At 34.2% G+C, this 20,670-nt stretch overlaps 1 protein-coding gene across 2 annotated transcripts in view; it reads left to right on the plus strand.

Annotated features, from left to right (window-relative positions):
- Nucleotides 1-20,384, plus strand: part of dpysl5b (dihydropyrimidinase like 5b) — a 28,473-nt gene extending 8,089 nt beyond the window's left edge. For both annotated transcript variants that reach the window (XM_058772155.1, XM_058772156.1), the window contains exons 4-13: nucleotides 301-480; nucleotides 911-979; nucleotides 1,116-1,160; nucleotides 1,638-1,713; nucleotides 2,437-2,593; nucleotides 8,410-8,551; nucleotides 11,165-11,307; nucleotides 12,501-12,708; nucleotides 14,177-14,345; nucleotides 16,920-20,384. In XM_058772155.1, coding sequence (XP_058628138.1) covers nucleotides 301-480; nucleotides 911-979; nucleotides 1,116-1,160; nucleotides 1,638-1,713; nucleotides 2,437-2,593; nucleotides 8,410-8,551; nucleotides 11,165-11,307; nucleotides 12,501-12,708; nucleotides 14,177-14,345; nucleotides 16,920-17,005 — 1,275 coding nt within the window. In that variant the 3' untranslated portion in view covers nucleotides 17,006-20,384. The remainder of the gene's footprint in view (nucleotides 1-300; nucleotides 481-910; nucleotides 980-1,115; nucleotides 1,161-1,637; nucleotides 1,714-2,436; nucleotides 2,594-8,409; nucleotides 8,552-11,164; nucleotides 11,308-12,500; nucleotides 12,709-14,176; nucleotides 14,346-16,919) is intronic.
- Nucleotides 20,385-20,670: the final 286 nt, after the last annotated feature.

Here is a 20,670-nt window from a genome sequence, read left to right on the forward strand (position 1 = left end):
ATTGCTATACATCAGTATAGCATGCTATTATTTTATTTTACCTGAGATAACTGGACATACTTGTTGAATTAAACGTTGAAAAGTGTAGCATATTGCTGATTAATTGAATTTAATATTTTACATCAGATGATAACTGGACAATAAAAATGTATTGAATTGAAATCATGCGACAACGGCGTAGCATACTGTGATTTTATTTCTTGTTTTTTATTTGATTCATGCAGTTTTCTTTTAATTTCATGTTTTGATTGAGATTTTCGTGACTGGTTATTCGGCCTGGTTTTGTTTGATTTGACTCAGGTGCGCAGGGAGATGGAGGTGTTGGTGGGAGAGAAGGGCGTGAACTCCTTCCAGATGTTCATGGCGTATAAAGATGTGCTGATGCTGAAGGACTCTGAGCTCTACCAGGCGATGCACACCTGTAAGAACATCGGAGCCGTCGCTCGCGTCCACGCTGAGAACGGAGAGCTGGTGCACGAGGTGCTGCCAGACGCCACACATTCCTACTTTCTCATAGAAATATAACACTATAACACTCTTTTAATGATTTGTTTTGTTTTACCTGACACGATAATTGGACATATTTACTGAATTAACAAAAACAATAAAAAATAGCATAAAATTTAATATAATAACAATATAGCATACTACCTTTTTATTATTTAATTTAATTTTGTTTTATTTTATTCATGAAATGTTCTTTTAATTTTATTTTATTTTACCTGAGATGATAATTGGACATATTTACTGAAATAAACATTTAACAAAATGTCTTGTGGCAACAGTATAGCATGCTACTATTTTATTTTATTTTAAAAACCAGAACATATATCTTATTGCATCTATATCTATATAAAGAGTGAATCCTCTTTATTTCTCTGACATGTTTTTAATGTGTGTGTTTGTTTAGGGGGCAAAAGAGGCGCTGGATCTGGGCATCAGTGGTCCGGAGGGGATGGAGATCAGTCGACCAGAGGAGGTGACATTGTGTGTGTGTGTGTGTGTGTGTGTGCGTGTGCGTGTTTGTGTGTGTGTGTGTGTGTGTGTGTGTGTGATTGAGTCTTTATTCATTATGACTGATGTCTGTCTGTCTATCTCTCTGTGTGTGTCTGTAGTTGGAGGCAGAGGCCACACACCGAGCCATAACCATCGCAAACAGGGTGAGAACATGTGTGTGCGCGTGTGAGTGTGTGCGCGCGCGTGTGAGTGTGCGCGTGTGTGTGTGTGTGTGTGTGTGTGTGTGTGTGTGTGTGTGTGTGTGTGTGTGTGTGTGTGTGTGTGTGTGTGTGTGTGTGTGTGTGTGTGTGTGTGTGTGTGTGTGTGTGTGTGTGTGTGTGTGTGTGTGCGCGTGTGAGTGTGCGCGTGTGTGTGTGTGTGTGTGTGTGTGTGTGTGTGTGTGTGTGTGTGTGTGTACTGGTATATATGGTTTACGAGGACACAAATGTGTATAATAACATGGGTACTACAACGTAAACATGGTTTATGAGAACACTTCCTGTGTCTCCGTAAAACAAACGGCTTGAAAAACATACAAAACGGTGTTTTATGAAATTCAAAAATTGCCAGTAGTTTCCTGTAAGGGGTAGGGTTAGGTGTATGTGGTGTGTGTGTGTCTCAAATGCTGTTCTTCACTGCAGGCTCACTGTCCAGTGTATTTGGTGAATGTCTCCAGTGTGTCTGCTGCTGATGTCATTGCTGCCGCTCGGATGCAGGGTGAGTTTCTGAGGAGATTTAAGTGTGTGTGTGCATTATATACACATATTAATATTTCACTCAAAAGCTGTTAGGGTAGGTCCCAAAAGTGTCATTCATTTAATAATTTGAATTAAAATTTACATTCAATACATTAGTATTGCATTTCGATTTATAAAAGAAAGGATATGATGTGTGGCCAAGAATTTGTGCTCTGCATTTAACCCATCCAAGTGCACACACACAGCAGAGAGTAGTGAACACACACACACACACACACACACCGTGAACACACACCCAGAGCAGTGGGCAGCCAATGCTGCGGCGCCCGAGTCTCACCTCAGTCATGGTATGGAGGATGGAAAGAGCGACCTTCGGGTTACAAGTCTGACTCTCTATCCATTAGGCCACGACTGCCCCTCTCATTCATAATTAACACTATATATTTTAACATAATGTAAATATAATCCATTGCTATTTGCACTTAGTGTAAATAGCCGCTGCCTTATTATATTGTCTGCAAATATAATCTTTTAAAAATGTAATTTTAAGATTTGAAGTGCACTTCCAGTACACTTAAGCACACTTCTTTTTCACAAAAGTACTGTATGTAGGGTTGTATAGAAAACTCTCATTCATAATCTCCAAAGAGAAATGGAATTGTAGCAGTAACATGTGGTCCATGAGTGTAAATGCTGGTAGATGATGTGTAAAGCTGTGATGGTGTTTAATCGTGTGCTTCAGATAAGGTGGTTCACGCCGAGACCACGCTGGCTCATTCTGCGCTGAGTGGCATGCATTACTATCATCAGGACTGGGCTCATGCCGCCGCCCACGTCGTAGCTCCACCCCTCCGGCTCGACCCCAGCACCCCCGACAGCCTCATGGGCCTGCTGGGCAAGTACGCTCCCGCCAATCATCTCACAGCTCCGCCCATCTCCAGAACCTCGCTCATTAACTGCGTCCCAAATGACACACTATACACTACTGTACACTTATACACTATGTACTTATACACTATGTACTTATACACTATATGCACTTATACACTATGTACTTTTACACTATGTACTTATACACTACTGTACACTTATACACTATGTACTTATACACTATGCACTTATACACTACTGTACACTTATACACTATGCACTTATACACTATATGCACTTATACACTATATGCACTTATACACTACTGTACACTTATACACTATGCACTTATACACTATATGCACTATGCACTTATACACTATATGCACTTATACACTATGCACTTATACACTATGTACTTATACACTATGTACTTTTACACTATGTACTTATACACTATATGCACTTATACACTATGTACTTTTTAGGGTTGTTCCGATTCCGATACTAGTATCGGAAATTCCACCGATACCACAAAAAAATCTGGCATCGGTATCGGCGAGTACTTGAATCCATGTACCGATCCGATACCATTCTTAAACAAGATCTATAGTTATGCCCGCTAGCTTTGCTTACCGCTGCAAATCGGAAATCAATTCTTCTTCGCTGCTCAGAATGCAAACACAGGAAGTTGTGCACAAGCAACCACTATTTAGAGCAGCAAAGAATAAATACAAACGTGGTAGCACATTGCCAGTAAATCACTCGCATATGCGACTAAATCTTCACCCTGGGCGACTAAATAGTGTATAATATTAGCCACTGGCTAATAAATGCTCAGATTATACTCGCCAGTGTGTGAGTTGGAGGCTATGTATAAGTTTAGCACAGATATATTGTCACTCGCTGAACACTCTGACCAAGCGCTTCAGAGTTTCACTCTCCGTCAAGCGATCTGGGCTATTTTTCAGTTCATCTGAATGAATGCGCAGCGCACCTGTATTTGACGTACCGTAAGCTCTAGTGTGAGCTTTGCTTTTTTTCCTCACATGCAAAGAGAGAGAGAGAGAGAGAGTCTTATGTAGCGCGTCAATTCTGCTTGGTATGTAAACAATATTCTTTGTTGTATTTTCCTGTCAGAATAACGGAGTTCCTTTTGAATTCTTCATCTTTTAAGAACTGCCGGGTTCTCCGGTAGTAGGCGGAGCTAATGCGCAAGCGACAATCTCATTGGCTGGCGCTCACCTATAATCGTCCCTGTTTTGATTTCAGCAAATCAGTTCAAGCGAACGCAGACAACATGATTAATATTCATGAATCCAGCAGCTCGTTAATCCTTAGTGCGTTTTATATTGTTCTTAGTAGAATTCATAGTATGATTATTATCTTATCAGTATTATTGATAGTTTCCCCCCCATTTTTCAGAGAAACACTGAATGACCAAAAAAGCACCACCACCAGTTCAGTTAAAATGACTGTATTCATGGTTACCAAGTTTTAATTCTAATTGCTAAAGTTATATCATTAAATAATACTCGATTATCATAATACATTTATAATGCTTCACTGACTGATGTTAAGAGTGTACTTTTAGATATTTAAATAGATTTTAAAAATGGAATGCCATTTTCCAAACATTATATATTATATTTTTTTGTTTACTCGCCAGACTATCTATCTATCTATCTATCTATCTATCTATCTATGGTGAAGCACACCATAAAATAATTGTATCTATACAGATCTAGTAGTACATACAGCTGTATAACCAGATACACACCCAGGTATCGGATCAGTACTCAGTATCGGCCGATACCCTGAGCCTAGGTATCGGAATCGGTATCGGGAAGGGAAAAAGGGTATCGGAACATCTCTAGTACTTTTACACTATGTACTTATACACTACTGTACCATTATACACTATGCACTTATACACTATGTACTTATACACTATGTACTTTTACACTATGTACTTATACACTATGTACTTATACACTATATGCACTTATACACTATGTACTTTTACACTATGCACTTATACACTATGCACTTATACACTATGCACTTATACACTACTGTACACTTATACACTATGCACTTATACACTATGCACTTATACACTATGTACTTTTACACTATGTACTTATACACTATGCACTTATACACTACTGTACACTTATACACTATGCACTTATACACTATATGCACTTATACACTATGCACTTATACACTATGTACTTATACACTATATGCACTTATACACTATATGCACTTATACACTATGCACTTATACACTATATGCACTTATACACTATGTACTTTTACACTATGTACTTATACACTATGCACTTATACACTATGTACACTTATACACTATATGCACTTATACACTATGTACTTATACACTATATGCACTTATACACTACTGTACACTTATACACTATGTACTTATACACTATGCACTTATACACTATATGCACTTATACACTATGTACTTTTACACTATGTACTTATACACTACTGTACTTATACACTATGCACTTATACACTATGCACTTATACACTATGTGCACTTATACACTATGTACTTTTACACTATGTACTTATACACTATGCACTTATACACTATGCACTTATACACTATATGCACTTATACACTATGCACTTATACACTATGTACTTATACACTATATGCACTTATACACTATATGCACTTATACACTATGTACTTTTACACTATGTACTTATACACTATGCACTTATACACTATGTACTTATACACTATATGCACTTATACACTATATGCACTTATACACTATGTACTTATACACTATATGCACTTATACACTATATGCACTTATACACTATATGCACTTATACACTATGCACTTATACACTATATGCACTTATACACTATATGCACTTATACACTATGTACTTATACACTATATGCACTTATACACTATATGCACTTATACACTATATACTTATACACTATATGCACTTATACACTATATGCACTTATACACTATATACTTATACACTATGCACTTATACACTATGTACTTATACACTATGTACTTATACACTATATGCACTTATACACTATGCACTTATACACTATATGCACTTATACACTATGTACTTTTACACTATGTACTTATACACTATGCACTTATACACTATGTACTTATACACTATATGCACTTATACACTATATGCACTTATACACTATGTACTTATACACTATATGCACTTATACACTACTGTACACTTATACACTATGTACTTATACACTATGCACTTATACACTATATGCACTTATACACTATGTACTTATACACTATGTACTTATACACTATGTGCACTTATACACTATGCACTTATACACTATGCACTTATACACTATGTACTTTTACACTATGTACTTATACACTATGCACTTATACACTACTGTACACTTATACACTATGCACTTATACACTATATGCACTTATACACTATGCACTTATACACTATGCACTTATACACTATGTACTTATACACTATATGCACTTATACACTATATGCACTTATACACTATGTACTTATACACTATGTGCTTATACACTATGCACTTATACACTATGCACTTATACACTACTGTACACTTATACACTATGCACTTATACACTATGCACTTATACACTATGTACTTTTACACTATGTACTTATACACTATGCACTTATACACTACTGTACACTTATACACTATGCACTTATACACTATATGCACTTATACACTATGCACTTATACACTATGTACTTATACACTATATGCACTTATACACTATATGCACTTATACACTATGCACTTATACACTATATGCACTTATACACTATGTACTTTTACACTATGTACTTATACACTATGCACTTATACACTATGTACTTATACACTATATGCACTTATACACTATATGCACTTATACACTATGTACTTATACACTATATGCACTTATACACTACTGTACACTTATACACTATGTACTTATACACTATGCACTTATACACTATATGCACTTATACACTATGTACTTTTACACTATGTACTTATACACTACTGTACACTTATACACTATGCACTTATACACTATGCACTTATACACTATGCACTTATACACTATGTACTTTTACACTATGTACTTATACACTATGCACTTATACACTACTGTACACTTATACACTATGCACTTATACACTATATGCACTTATACACTATGCACTTATACACTATGTACTTATACACTATATGCACTTATACACTATATGCACTTATACACTATGTACTTTTACACTATGTACTTATACACTATGCACTTATACACTATGTACTTATACACTATATGCACTTATACACTATATGCACTTATACACTATGTACTTATACACTATATGCACTTATACACTATATGCACTTATACACTATATGCACTTATACACTATATGCACTTATACACTATGCACTTATACACTATATGCACTTATACACTATATGCACTTATACACTATGTACTTATACACTATATGCACTTATACACTATATGCACTTATACACTATATACTTATACACTATATGCACTTATACACTATATGCACTTATACACTATATACTTATACACTATATGCACTTATACACTATGTACTTATACACTATATGCACTTATACACTATGTACTTATACACTATATGCACTTATACACTAGGCGCTTATACACTATGCACTTATACACTATGCACTCAACCATGTAATGTATGAATTTTATAAGGTTATCTTAAGTTTTGGGGAAAGTTAATTTTAAAAGTAATGCATTACAATATTAGATACTCTAAAAAGTAACTAATTATGTTAGTTACATTTTATGGAAGGTAATGCTTTACGTTACTTTTGAGTTACTTTTTAAATCTGGGCAGGGCTTGCTTGTTTGTTTTTAATATAAAAAAGTTATTTTACAAATGTAAAAGCCCTTTTCACAACAAAAGTGAAATGAATACGCCTCAGGCTGAAGGAAATGTAAATTCACGTCTGTACAGTAGAGGGCGCCACTCAAACTACTCACATGAAGAATATGATGCAGGCTTATTAGTATGGTTGAATTAGATCATCCAATGTCAGTAGCAAAAGATTGGTTAATAAAATAGGATTAAATACATAAATGATATTTGTCTTATTTAACATATTTAATTATCGCAGATTTGTATAATCTGAGTTTGCATTTGACTGTTTTTGTTGATTATGAGGAATACTGAATCTGAATCTGTTTTTGTGCAGGTGAGATGAGTAAATACATGTTCACATTTAGTCTAGAAGTACAGTAACTACTACTCACTCCTGATTTCTCTCAACATGGCAACACGAGAGCTGTCAGTCAATGCATGGAATCAAAGTAACTGGAGTTACTTATTTGAAAAAGTAACTCAGATATTTCCTTCTAAATTAAAAAGTAATGCGTTACTTTATTAGTTAACTTAAAAAAGTAATCTGATTATGTAGCTAGCGTTACTTGTAATGCATTACTACCAACACTGGTTATTTCGTCATTATTAATCAGAGTCTGATAGCCCCCCCACCACCGCGCTTACGTGTTCAACATTCCACACTTCATTTTTTCAGCTATTTAAGTGCATCATCCGGGTATTTAAAGTACACTCAGTGAACACACTACTCACACTATTGATACTACAAAACGTCATAGTGCATAAGTACGTGATTTGGGACGCACCTATTCATTCATCCGTGATATCAGAACCTGTCTCTGACATTAGTGTATGTGTGATGATGATGATGCGTTTCCTGTGCACGCAGTGACATCATCAACGTGGTGGCGTCAGATCACCGCGCGTTCAACACCAAGCAGAAGTCAATGGGGAAGGAAGACTTCACCAAGATCCCTCACGGAGCGGCCGGCGTGGAGGACCGCATGAGCATCATCTGGGAGAGAGGAGTGGTGCGACACCAGACAATAATTCCCATTCATTCATCTAATTAATCTCAAATTAATCACACATCCATTTGGGCTGAGAAATTACCCCCAAAAGATTGTTTAAAGTTATTACTGCGTTAGATGAGAAAAACGTTCTTAAGACATTGCCAAAAGTAGCTTTAGAAATAAATATTTTGATTGGACCGCATAAATTTGTTCAAATGGCTGATTCGTTCAGTAAGAAAGCAAATTATTGTCTTTACGAATGAGTCATTGAATCATTGACTCACTCAATTCATTCAAAACCACAGATTCATTCAGTAACATGGATATTTATGAGTTCTTTTTTAAATGAAAATTGAAATATTTTTAAGTGAAATTATACTCTAGATATCTAGATCTTTTGTTGGTTTTGATTGCTTCCATTGTCCTCATTTGTAAGTCGCTTTGGATAAAAGCGTCTGCTAAATGACGAAATGTAAATATGAAACTAAAACTGGTAGCGGCAAGTCACTGGCTTAATGAGTGAGTCACTGAACCATTCATTCAAACTGATTCATTCAGAAATGAAGCTATTTTACTGTCTCTATAAATGAGTCATTGAACCATTGGCTCACTCAGTTGGCTCAAAACCACGGATTCATTCAGAAACAAAGCAGGTGACTGTCTATACTATATGAACAAGTCATTGTATGATTTACCATGGATTCCTTCAGAAATAAAAAGTGATTTTCTTTATAAGTCACTGAATCATTGACTCACTCGATTCATTAAAAAAAAAGATTCATTCAGAAACAAAGCAAGTGACTCCCTGCGTCCCAATGTGCCTACTTGTACTTCATCCTAAAAGTATGTACTTTTTTCGCGAAGAAAAAGTAGATACTTTTGAGCGTGTAGCAGAAAAGTATGGACGTTTTTGGAAAACACTACTACGTCATAAAATTGCGTCTGGTGACATAATTGCGTTCATTTTACACCTGCTGTTAATTATTCAGATAGAAAACATTCTTACATGACATTTTTGCCATTGCATAAAAAATACACATCGACATTTCTTTTCCATTACTCGCAAGTTTATTTATCCTTACCGTGCCCTACACTGCTCATTATTTGCTCTACAAACGCTTACCAGTTTATTCGCGAGACAAGAAAGAGCGCGTCGGCGCAGATCTGCCGCATAATGTCCGGAGAGCGGTGCTGATGTTTTCCACAATGCTGTATGCAATACATCACAAACAGCTGCATTACGCTTATCCATTTTCATATTAAAATGTTACATTGAACATGCTTAAAATTAATTTATATATTATATTAAATATTTTCTAAATAATTTGTAATAATATTTAAGGAATTATTATTGTTTGCTGTTAATATCCATGAAAGAACCGAAAAAATCAAAACAAAAAACAAACAAACAATATATTGTATTCAACCAAATTAAATAATCAAATCGAAGTCATAAAAACATTAATTTGACAAGCCGTTTTTTTTTAACAGGATCAAAGAAAAGAAGATTGAAATAATATTGAGCTAGACTCCATAATGCCTGCTCACTTTGTGAACTGCACACGGAAATATTTATTCCGTAAATAAACACAGCTGGCTTGCTCTGAAGGGGCATATTTATTTAACGTAATCGCAACCTTCGCAATTTGACTCGCATTAAGCAATATCACAATGTCGATTTTCCACATAATTATTTATTTTAAATAAAATAATGGCTATTTTATTTTATTGACAAAATATTTTAGTTTGTCTTGTATATTCTGATTCTCATTTTTCATAAGATCAGATAACATTTTAGGGTGTCATATGGTCATGTTACAACGTGCCCCTCAGCTGTTACAATGTACCCCACCTATGGGGCATGTTGTCACATTTCACTTCCAATTTTTGAGGGTAAATAAAGAAAAACGTATACACTGTATTTATGAAACAAAGCAACATATTTGTACTAGACAAGTGTGAAATTACTGTGGATAAAAAAATTATACTCTGAACATGAAGTGGATTTACACAATTTGAGAAAGTCAAAAAGTGTTAGTTTGTGCCCCGCTCTCCCCTATCCTGCAGCCTTACAGATCCACATAAGGAAGGAAACAATCAATCGTACTCATTCAAATCCTTTTATAGCAGCGTTTCTCTTGCCCGTGAATACGGCTTCATTGGCAGCTCGCCAAGTAATTAGCTTTTCAGTGTGTTCATCTGACCCGGCAAAATAAGAACTTTAACTACTAGGTCTACAGTTATAATGTATAAACTTTTCACATTTAAATGCTGATGATGACACAGTGATGTCAGGGTTGTCCGTCATGTTTGTTTAGCGAATTCACCTTACTGATCTTAACTCCTCCTACCACGTGCAAAGAATTACGTGAAACTCAAGCCATTAGAGTGTGCACGGATCCACACTTCAAAAATCGACCTGAAATAGTAGACCATCCGGGGACTTTTGGCATACTCTTTTCAGCATACTATGCTTTGGGACGCACTTATTCTATTCTCACATACTATTTAGGATAGATAGTATGAACATTGGGACACAGCTACTGTCTTTATAAATGAGTCATTGAATCATTGACTCACTCAATTCATTCAAACCTGCAGATTCATTCAGTAGTGTTTTTTGTCCTTCAGGTCGCTGGTAAGATGGATGAAAATCGTTTTGTGGCTGTGACGAGCTCGAATGCGGCTAAGATCTATAATCTGTACCCGCGGAAGGGCCGCATTGTCCCCGGAGCCGACGCTGATGTGGTGGTGTGGGACCCGGATGCCAGCCGGTACTGGGAGCTTTACTGGATTTACTTTGGGAGATAAAGCTTTTCTTCCTCTGGACTGAGAAAAATCTGGTGTAGGATTTACTTTGAAACAATTTTGCAAATAATTTAAAAGAAATGGCAAGTAACACATTGAGTTAAATGTGAAATTTTGAAGTAGAAAGACTGAAATGGTATTTTCTCCAATAATCCAATCATTTTGTTTTATTTATAACTTCAAAAAAAAAAATAATAATAATAATATATATATATATATATATATATTTACAATATAGTGCATACTGAAATATTTATACATTGAAAAACTGTTATTTATAATAATAAATAATATAATATAACCCTAACTCTAACCCTACTTGAAAAAAAAATAGAGATCTTCCACAGAAACACTATAAAATTATATATAAAAATATAAAGTTTTAATATTTTATCATATTAATATGTTAAAAATATAGTTTGGGTTCAGTAAGTTTTTTAATGTTTTGAAAAGAAGTCTCTTCTGCTCACCAAGGCTGCATTTATTTGACCATAAATACAGTAAAAACAGTGAAATATTATTACAGTGTAAAACAGCTGTTTCTATGTGAATATCTGTTAAACTGTAATTTATTTCTGTGATCAGCTGTATTTTCAACATCATTACTCCAGTCTTCAGTGTCACATGATCTTCAGAAATCATTCTAATATGCTGATTTGCTGCTCAAGAAACATTTCTGATTATTAGCAATGTTGAAAACAGTTGTGCTGCACAATATTTTTGTGAAAACTGTTTATTTTTCAGGATTCACAGATGAATAGAAATTTCAAAAGAACAGCATTTATTAGAAAAATAGAAATCTTTTGTAACATTATAAATGTCTTTACTGTCTTTCATCAATTTATTGCATCCTTAATTAACAAAAGTATTTATTTATTTTAAAAAATCATACTGACCGACCCCAAACTTTTGAATGGGATTGTAAATTTAATAAAGACAACTTTATAAACATTTTTATTTTTATATTTTCTGTTTTCAATTTAATTTTAGTTAACCACAAAATTTTAACTTTCTGTCATTATTTTTTTTATGTGTATATAGTTTTTATTATTTTTATAATGTATTATTTATTACGTTTTTTATATTTTATGTTATTTCAAGCAACAGAAGTTTAAGTTGCCTGTAATAAACTCGCACTCGTATCCGTCTGTCGCTGCAGGACGATCTCGGCGAGTTCTCAGACTCAGGGCGGAGACTTTAACCTGTACGAGGGCCAGTGCTGTCACGGCGTCCCGCTGGTGACCATCAGCCGCGGTCGTCTGGTGTGTGAGAACGGCATGTTCACCTGCGCTCCGGGCTCCGGGAGGTTCTACCCCATGCGATCCTTCCCGGATTTCCTCTACAAGAAGATGGTCCAGAGAGAGAAGGTGCCGCTGTTTGTATATGAATCTTTTTCACACTGTCATGAATCAGTGTTGGGGGTAACGCATTACAATAACGCAAATTACTTAGATTACTTTTGTCAAGTAACTAGTAATGTAACGCATTACAAGTAACGCCAGTTACGTAATCAGATTACTTTTTTCAATTAACTTGTAACGTAACGCATTACAAGTAACGCAAATGACGTAATTAGATTACTTTTTTCAAGTAACTAGTAATGTAATGAATTACAAGTAACACAAGTCACTCAGATTACTTTTTTCAAGTAACTGGTAGTGCATTACAAGTAACGTGAGTTACGTAATCAGATTACTTTTTTCAAGAAACTAGTAACGTAGCACATTACAAGTAATGCAAGTTACGTAATCAGATTACTTTTTCAAGTAACTAGTAACGCATTACAAGTAACTCAAGTTATGTAATGATTCATTTTTTTTTCAGTTAACTTGTAACGCATTACAAGTAACACAAGTTACGTAATCAGATTAGTTTTTCAAGTAACTAGTAATGCATTACAAGTAACGCGAGTTACGTAATCAGATTACTTTTTTCAAGTAACTAGTAACGTAGCGCATTACAAGTAATGCAAGTTACGTCATCAGATTTCTTTTTTCAGTTAACTAGTAACGTAGCGCATTAGAAGTAACGCAATTAACGTAATCAGAATACGCAAGTTACGTAATCAGAATACTTTTTCTAGTAACGTAGTGCATTACAAGTAACACAAGTTACATAATCAGATTACTTTTTTCAGTTAACTAGTAAACTCATTACAAGAAACGCAAGTTACGTAATCAGATTACTTTTTTCAAGTAACTAGTAACGTAGCACATTAGAAGTAACGCAAGTTACGTAATCAGATTACTTTTTTCAAGTAACTAGTAAAGTAACGCATTACTTTTTCATTTAGAAGGAAATCTGAGTTACTTTTTTTAAACAAGTAACTCAAGTTACTTTGTTTCTCATGTATTGACTGACAGCTCTGGTGTTGCCATGTTGAGAGAAATCTAATTCTTTGCTACTGACCTTCGATGATCCAATTCAACCATACTAATAATAAAAAATGGTACATTTGTGTTTTATTTTAGTTATTGCTGAATAGTGTTGATCTTTCTTCTCCTGCGTCATATTCTTCATGTGATTAGTTTGAGTGGCGTCCTCTACTGTACAGACGTTACATTTCCTTCAGCCTGAATCGCATTCACTTCACTTTTGTTGTGAAAGGGCTTTACATTTGTAAAAGAAGAACTTTTTTATATTAAAAACAAACAAGCAAGCCCTGCCCAGATTTAAAATGTAACTCAAAAGTAACGTAACACATTACTTTCCATAAAAAGTAACTAAGTTATGTAATTAGTTACTTTTTTAGGGACTAACAAAATATTGTAATGCATTACTTCTAAAAGTAACTTTCCCCAACACTACTGATGCTAACACTGTCGTGATCCACAGACTCAGAGGCTGCGTGGCGTGGATCGAGCGCCGTATTCGGGCGACATCGCTGCCGTAACCAACTCTATCCGGAAGGAATCCGCTACTCCGGAGGGCGACGTTCCCATGCGGGCGTCTACGCGACACTCGGGCGTACGAGACCTGCACGAGTCCAGCTTCAGCCTGTCAGGTGCGTGTCTGAGATTTACATTGCAGATACATGTTTCCATCTGCACTGCAGATTTACAAAAAACGCCTAAAATTAGATCATTTCATGATGTTGAGTTAAAAAAATAACAATAAAAACTTTACATCACGTACAGTTTTTTTTACAAAATAATTTTTTTTTTTAATAGTATGTAATAATATTTCAACGAATATTACAATTATATATAGAGAGAAAGATAAATATATTGTTTTATATTTATATATAAAATTATTATAAAATTTATAAAACAAATTATATAAACTATAATTATATCAAATATTTATATAATTTTATAAAATGTATATGAAATTTATATATAAAGTTAAGATAAAATATTATATTATTTTTCTTCGATTATTTATATGTATCAGGTTTAATGCACTTATCAAAATAACAAAAGCAATTGAATGTCAGAAGTTTCAACAAAAATAATTATTCTAAATCTATTATTTAACTTACAATCTGCAAAGGAGTGGAAAAATTTGTCCAAATACTCCATTTAATGCCAAAGAACTCTACATACACTTTCCATCTTGTATAATTTTTCAAATAAAATTAAGATTTTTCTTTATTATATATTACAATATTTAAATAAAAATTAACAAATATTTAAAAAATAAAAAGATATAAAAAATACAAAATATTTAATATTGTAACAATGTGTCAACATGTATGAGAAAGGTAAATTTAATGCTTTCTTTATCACATTTATTATATAATAATATTATATAATATAATATATAATATATATTATATAATATATTTTAGGACAAATAATTTTTCCTGGTTAAGTTAGGCACAAAGGGCAATACTAAATATTTTGTTCAGTGCTAATGTTAATTTTAGCTAGGATTATAGTGGGTAATTAAGCACATTATTGAGGGAACAGTTAAAGCAGCTAACGTTACTCTAATCCTTCTGACCAGGACTTCATTCCACAGAAAGCTGAACAGGGAAAATAGCCTTCTCTTTAGATCAGTATGGCCGAGATAACATGCTGACATTTATTGTTGTAATTAAGACCCCATCATTTAAATTGTTGACTATTTGATATTTAAGGCTTAATCTTGTAAAATCTAAGACATTTTAAGACTATAAACTGCATGAGTATTTCGCCAATCATTACATATTCTTATATCCAGCACGGATGGATCTCTAATTGCTGCAATAGCAAACTCTCCTGATATTTTAATAAAATAAAAAAGAATAAAATAAGCATACTTTCTTACCCTTTGAAACTTAGAAGGGTTCGATTTGAGCAGATGATTTTACCATCACTGCCATCGTCAGAGCGCATTTCCCCAGTAACTTTATACATTCAGCATCTGCCTCATATTCACGATCTCAATATATTCTCAAAACTATCGTTTTCAGCATCTTCAAAAACAACATTTTGATCGCTATTCACCGCATCCATCAAACGACAGTGACACTTATATTTCATTATGTGCAGTAATTGCTCTGCAGTAAAGCCAGTTCAGTTTTTGCAGATGATATTATTTGTTTTATGCATGCGCTAATTATGAGATAGAAATTCACAGATAGAACCTTATAGAACCAAGTTAGAGTTCGACTTTGTAGATAGAACCTTTTTGTTTTCTAAATAAAAAGTCCTAAAATGTACAAAACTTTAAAAAAAAAAAACATCACATAATGTAAATAAGTTGTCACAGAATAATCAATTTTGACACAAATGTCAGATACAACCTTATAATTCCAAGGGGACGATATATATATATATATATATATATATATAATATAATGTGTGTGTGTGTGTGTGTGTGCATCAGCTTTAATGCACTTTTAATGCACAACATGTATTATTTAACAATCTGCAAAGGAGCAGAAAAATATGTTAAAATACTCCATTCAAGATCAAAGACCTGTGCAAAATAAGCTGCTGCTTCTATTTTTAAACAAAATCTGTGATTTTCTGTCTGTTTGGATGCAGTAAAAGCAGAAAACATCTGCTCATGTTTGCATGTCCTTCTGTCTCCGGTCATTATTCTGAGCTTGAAATCAGGATTAGAAATAAAATAGTCATACGTGTGGAAATGTGCTGAGAATTGAACAAACAGTTGTAATCAGGCTGAGATTCAGACAGGAATCATGTGTTTGTGCTGGTTTTCACCGCACTAATGATTCCTGAAGACAGAAACGCTACGAAATGCACAAATATTCAGTGAGAAAGTGTGACTAATTAATCACGATTAATCACATCCAAAATAAACGTTTTTGTTTACATAATTTCTGTGTGTGTACTGTGTGTATTTATTATGTATATATAAATACAAACATATGCATGTATATATTTTAGAAAAATATGTTATATATTACATATATTTATATATAATATAATAAAATAAATGTATATACATATAAATATTTTCAATATATATACTGAATGTGTGTGTATTTATATACACATAATAAATAAACACAGTACACATGCATATATTATGTAAACAAAAACTTGGAAATTTTGGATGCGATTAATCGCAATTAATCGTTTGACGGCACTAAATTCAGTAACTTGTGGGATTGCGTTTGTTTCAGGAGCTCAAGTGGACGATCACATTCCTAAGAGATCCTCGGCCAGAATTCTGGCTCCACCTGGTGGACGTTCCAGTGGCATCTGGTAACCGTGGAAACCGCAGAACCGTCTCCACGGCGACCCCTTCCTGTCCTCCTACACGTGTGATTGAAACTATTAAATATCGAACTGGATCGAATCGCAGTCAGCGTCGCATCCAAAGTGCCAATTCAGCTAAACTCAAACTGTGCCACATTACGATAAAACCAACCATTTTTGCCATAATATCCTCGCATTTCCTTCTTTTGTGAAACACACAAAAAAGGTATTTTGAGGAATGTTGGAAACCAAACCGTTTTGGGCCCCATTGACTTCCGTAGTATTTTAAGCAAACAAAAATATGTTCCAGGAACGTTTTGCTAACGTTTCTGTTACGTTATGAAAACATAACTGAATGTTCTATGAACGTTTTTAGTTTTTTTTTTAAACATTTAAAAATATTTTCATTTTCTTGGTTTTGTAAATGTTAAATAAAACGTTAGGGTAACATTTCATTATATATATATATATATATTTTTCAAACATTATGGGAACGTTACTGTTGAATGTTCTCTGAAACAAGTATAGTAACATTTAGAAAACGTTAGACAAACGTCCAACTAAAACGTTTATTAACAATGTATAAATAAGGTTTTTTGCTAACGTTTTGAGACCAGAACAGTGAACAAACGTTCTATTAATGTTACTGGAGAGAACGTTCTCAGAATGTTTCCTGTTAGCTGGGATACTATGGAAGTCAATGGGTACCGTCAACTGTTTGGTTCCTGACATTCTCCAAAATGTGTCCAGCAGAAAAAAAACACTCATACAGGTTTTAAATGACATGAGGGAGAGTAAATGATGAGAGAATTTTCATTTTTAATTCACTCGTGTTGGTCGTTCTTCACCAGATCACTGTTTATAGGTCATGATTTTGCCAAAAGAGTAATGAGGAGGAAAACCGTAATGAGCTAAGTATTAAAAGTGACTGCATAATTCAAGTATAAATGTTTTTCTAATACATCTAGATACACAGAATCTAGAATAACAGTCTGTGTAAAGCAAAACCAAGTGTGTTTTTCCCTCCTGCTTCAGGAAACTCTTGCGCTGAGAATCATGTCACAGATCCACCTGCCCTCATTTAAAGACACCGCTCAACCAAAGATGAACTTTAGCTGAAAATGTGCTCATCCCAGATCAGGATGAGTGTGTTTCTTCATCAGGTTTGTAGAAATGTGTCTCTGCATCAGTGTCTCAGCAATGGATGCTCTGCAGTGAATGGGTGCCGTCAGAACGAGAGTCTGATAAAAACATCACAGCACTCCAGTCCATCAGTTAACATCTGGAGAAGAAACAAATCCAGCTTTAAGATGTTTATAACTAAAATGCATAGAGTCCATAATCCATAATAACGCTTCCTCCAGTGAAAAAGTGTTCTGGTCTGAATCAGGAGAGAAATCTGCAGATCAAGCACCAAAATCCTCCGCCTCATTATAAACAAAGCATTTATTTAATTAAGCTCCAAAAATGGCTTGTTTGGATCCGAGTTGCAGGGTGACGTCACCTGGGCGCAGTCATTTGCATAAACTCCGCCTCCAGAGCAAGACATTGACGAATACCCTTACGAAAAAGAAGTTTATTCAAGTGTGCTATTAGTATACTTCTTTTAAACAAAAAAAAAATAGGAAAGTATACTTTGTCTTCTTTTTACGTACTTCTCAGAAATGACATTTAAGTATACTTGACTTATACTTAGAAAAAGTCTAAATTTATTTGAGCTATACTTGTGTTTCGAGGATGTTTGCGTTGTTATATGGTAGGGGGCGCATTCAAGTGCTTATAAAAAAAGAGTGCATGAAGCTTGAATAAAATGTTTCTGTTTACAAGCAGAGTCTTTCTTTTGATGTTTTGTATGTTCAGATATTCATATACAAAATATATACCAATTAATACCTAAATAGGGACATATTAGTATACTTAAAGTATGATGTAAAGTTCACTTAAAGAAAACGTACGAGTATACTTACAGTATAAAACTACTAAACTAGTAGTTTACTGAGACTATACTTCAAAGTGAACTAAAGTAGTAAACTATCAGTATACCTATAAGTTCACTTTTAGTATAGTTGCAGTACAAGCTAAAAACATTGATGTAAACTAGTTGTGTACTCAAAGTTTACTACTGTTATACTCAAAGTATACTTAATGTATACTTTTATATACTAGAAAGTGGGCCAATTTAGTTCCAAGGAGTGTTGAAATAGTACACGTATGAGTATACTACTAGTACACTGATATTTGTATACTTACTACATAAAGTATACTTAAAAATATATTTGAACTTTACTTAAGTATACTTAATAAAATAAACTTGAAGTATACTTCTTTTTCGGATCGTGTCGGAGGATTTTGTTTTGTAGTCGAGGCACAGAGTTATGATTTCATAACGCTTTGTCTGGAAATGGCCGCTTTATTTTGATCATGTTGTCAAAAATAATAGCGAGGGGCGTTGATACTGTTTCCTATGCAGTGACGTTAGCCAATCATAACAGCGGCTGATTACTAACGAGCCTAAAAGGACACGCCCCTTAAAACAGGCCGCTTTAGACAGAGGGTCAGAATTAGGGTAGAAAATAATCATTTGTTTGTTTTGTGTGCAAAAAACATTATTAACATTATAAGTAAACCTCAAGGAAAATATTTAAACAATAAAAAAATCCATGTCATGACTCATGACATTAGTTTCAGCTTTTGTCTTCTCCAGATGTTAACTGATGGACTGGAGTGCTGTGATGTTTTTATCAGACTCTCGTTCTGACGGCACCCATTCACTGCAGAGCATCCATCACTGAGACACTGATGCAGAGACACATTTCTACAAACCTGATGAAGAAACAAACCCATCCTGATCTCAGATGAACTGAGGATGAACACATTTAAAGCAGATTGTCATCTTTTTCTGAAGTGTTGTTTTAACTCTCTCGTGCACTGATGTTAGTGTTTGTGTTTATAGTGATGATGCCCAGATATGAATAAAGTGTCTGTGAAATATCTATATTTGACATGTTTATATTTCTAGAAGCTGTATGTTGTTAGTTTTGCTGGTCTTGATTGTGCAGTAATGAAATATGTAAAGCGTCAGTGACCCAGTTGTCAGGAAATGTTCAGTTGTGATTATTCTGCTGACGGTCAGATACGATCAGATGAGGAACTGGACTGACCTGATCTGTGAAATCAGACAGCGTTCAGCTGCACATATTCACTCAATCACAGATGTATAAAGCTCCTAAACGTGTTGATTACGTCTGGTTTGTGTTATTCGTGTGTTCAGCGTGAGCTAGGGCTGTTTCAATTGGTGCTGTTTTTTTAAATGAAGGATTTTCATCGCAGATCTCAGTTTATATGGTTTACGTGGGTTTTTTTTAATTACTTTTTTTTTTTTTTTTTTTCCAGAAAAAAACACTTTGTGAAGCTGTTTGTAATTTTGTGTTGTGTGATACGTTTTTCACAGTCGGTGCTGAAAGTGAAGGCTTGTTTTTTTTAATCAAATGGATAAGTGCAAAAATAAATAAATAAACCCTAAAGAAAGTGTCTTTTTATCAGTATTTCATTCACGTGTGTGCATCAGTCTATATTTTCCCTTAAAAGTATTTTAAAAGTAAGAAGTCAAGCAGAAAGTAATATACTTATAAACTTTAGAGCAATTTGATGTGAACATATATATATATATATATA

Source organism: Onychostoma macrolepis, chromosome 04 (genome assembly GCF_012432095.1).
Source record: "Onychostoma macrolepis isolate SWU-2019 chromosome 04, ASM1243209v1, whole genome shotgun sequence".
Classification (NCBI taxonomy): Eukaryota; Metazoa; Chordata; class Actinopteri; order Cypriniformes; family Cyprinidae; genus Onychostoma; species Onychostoma macrolepis.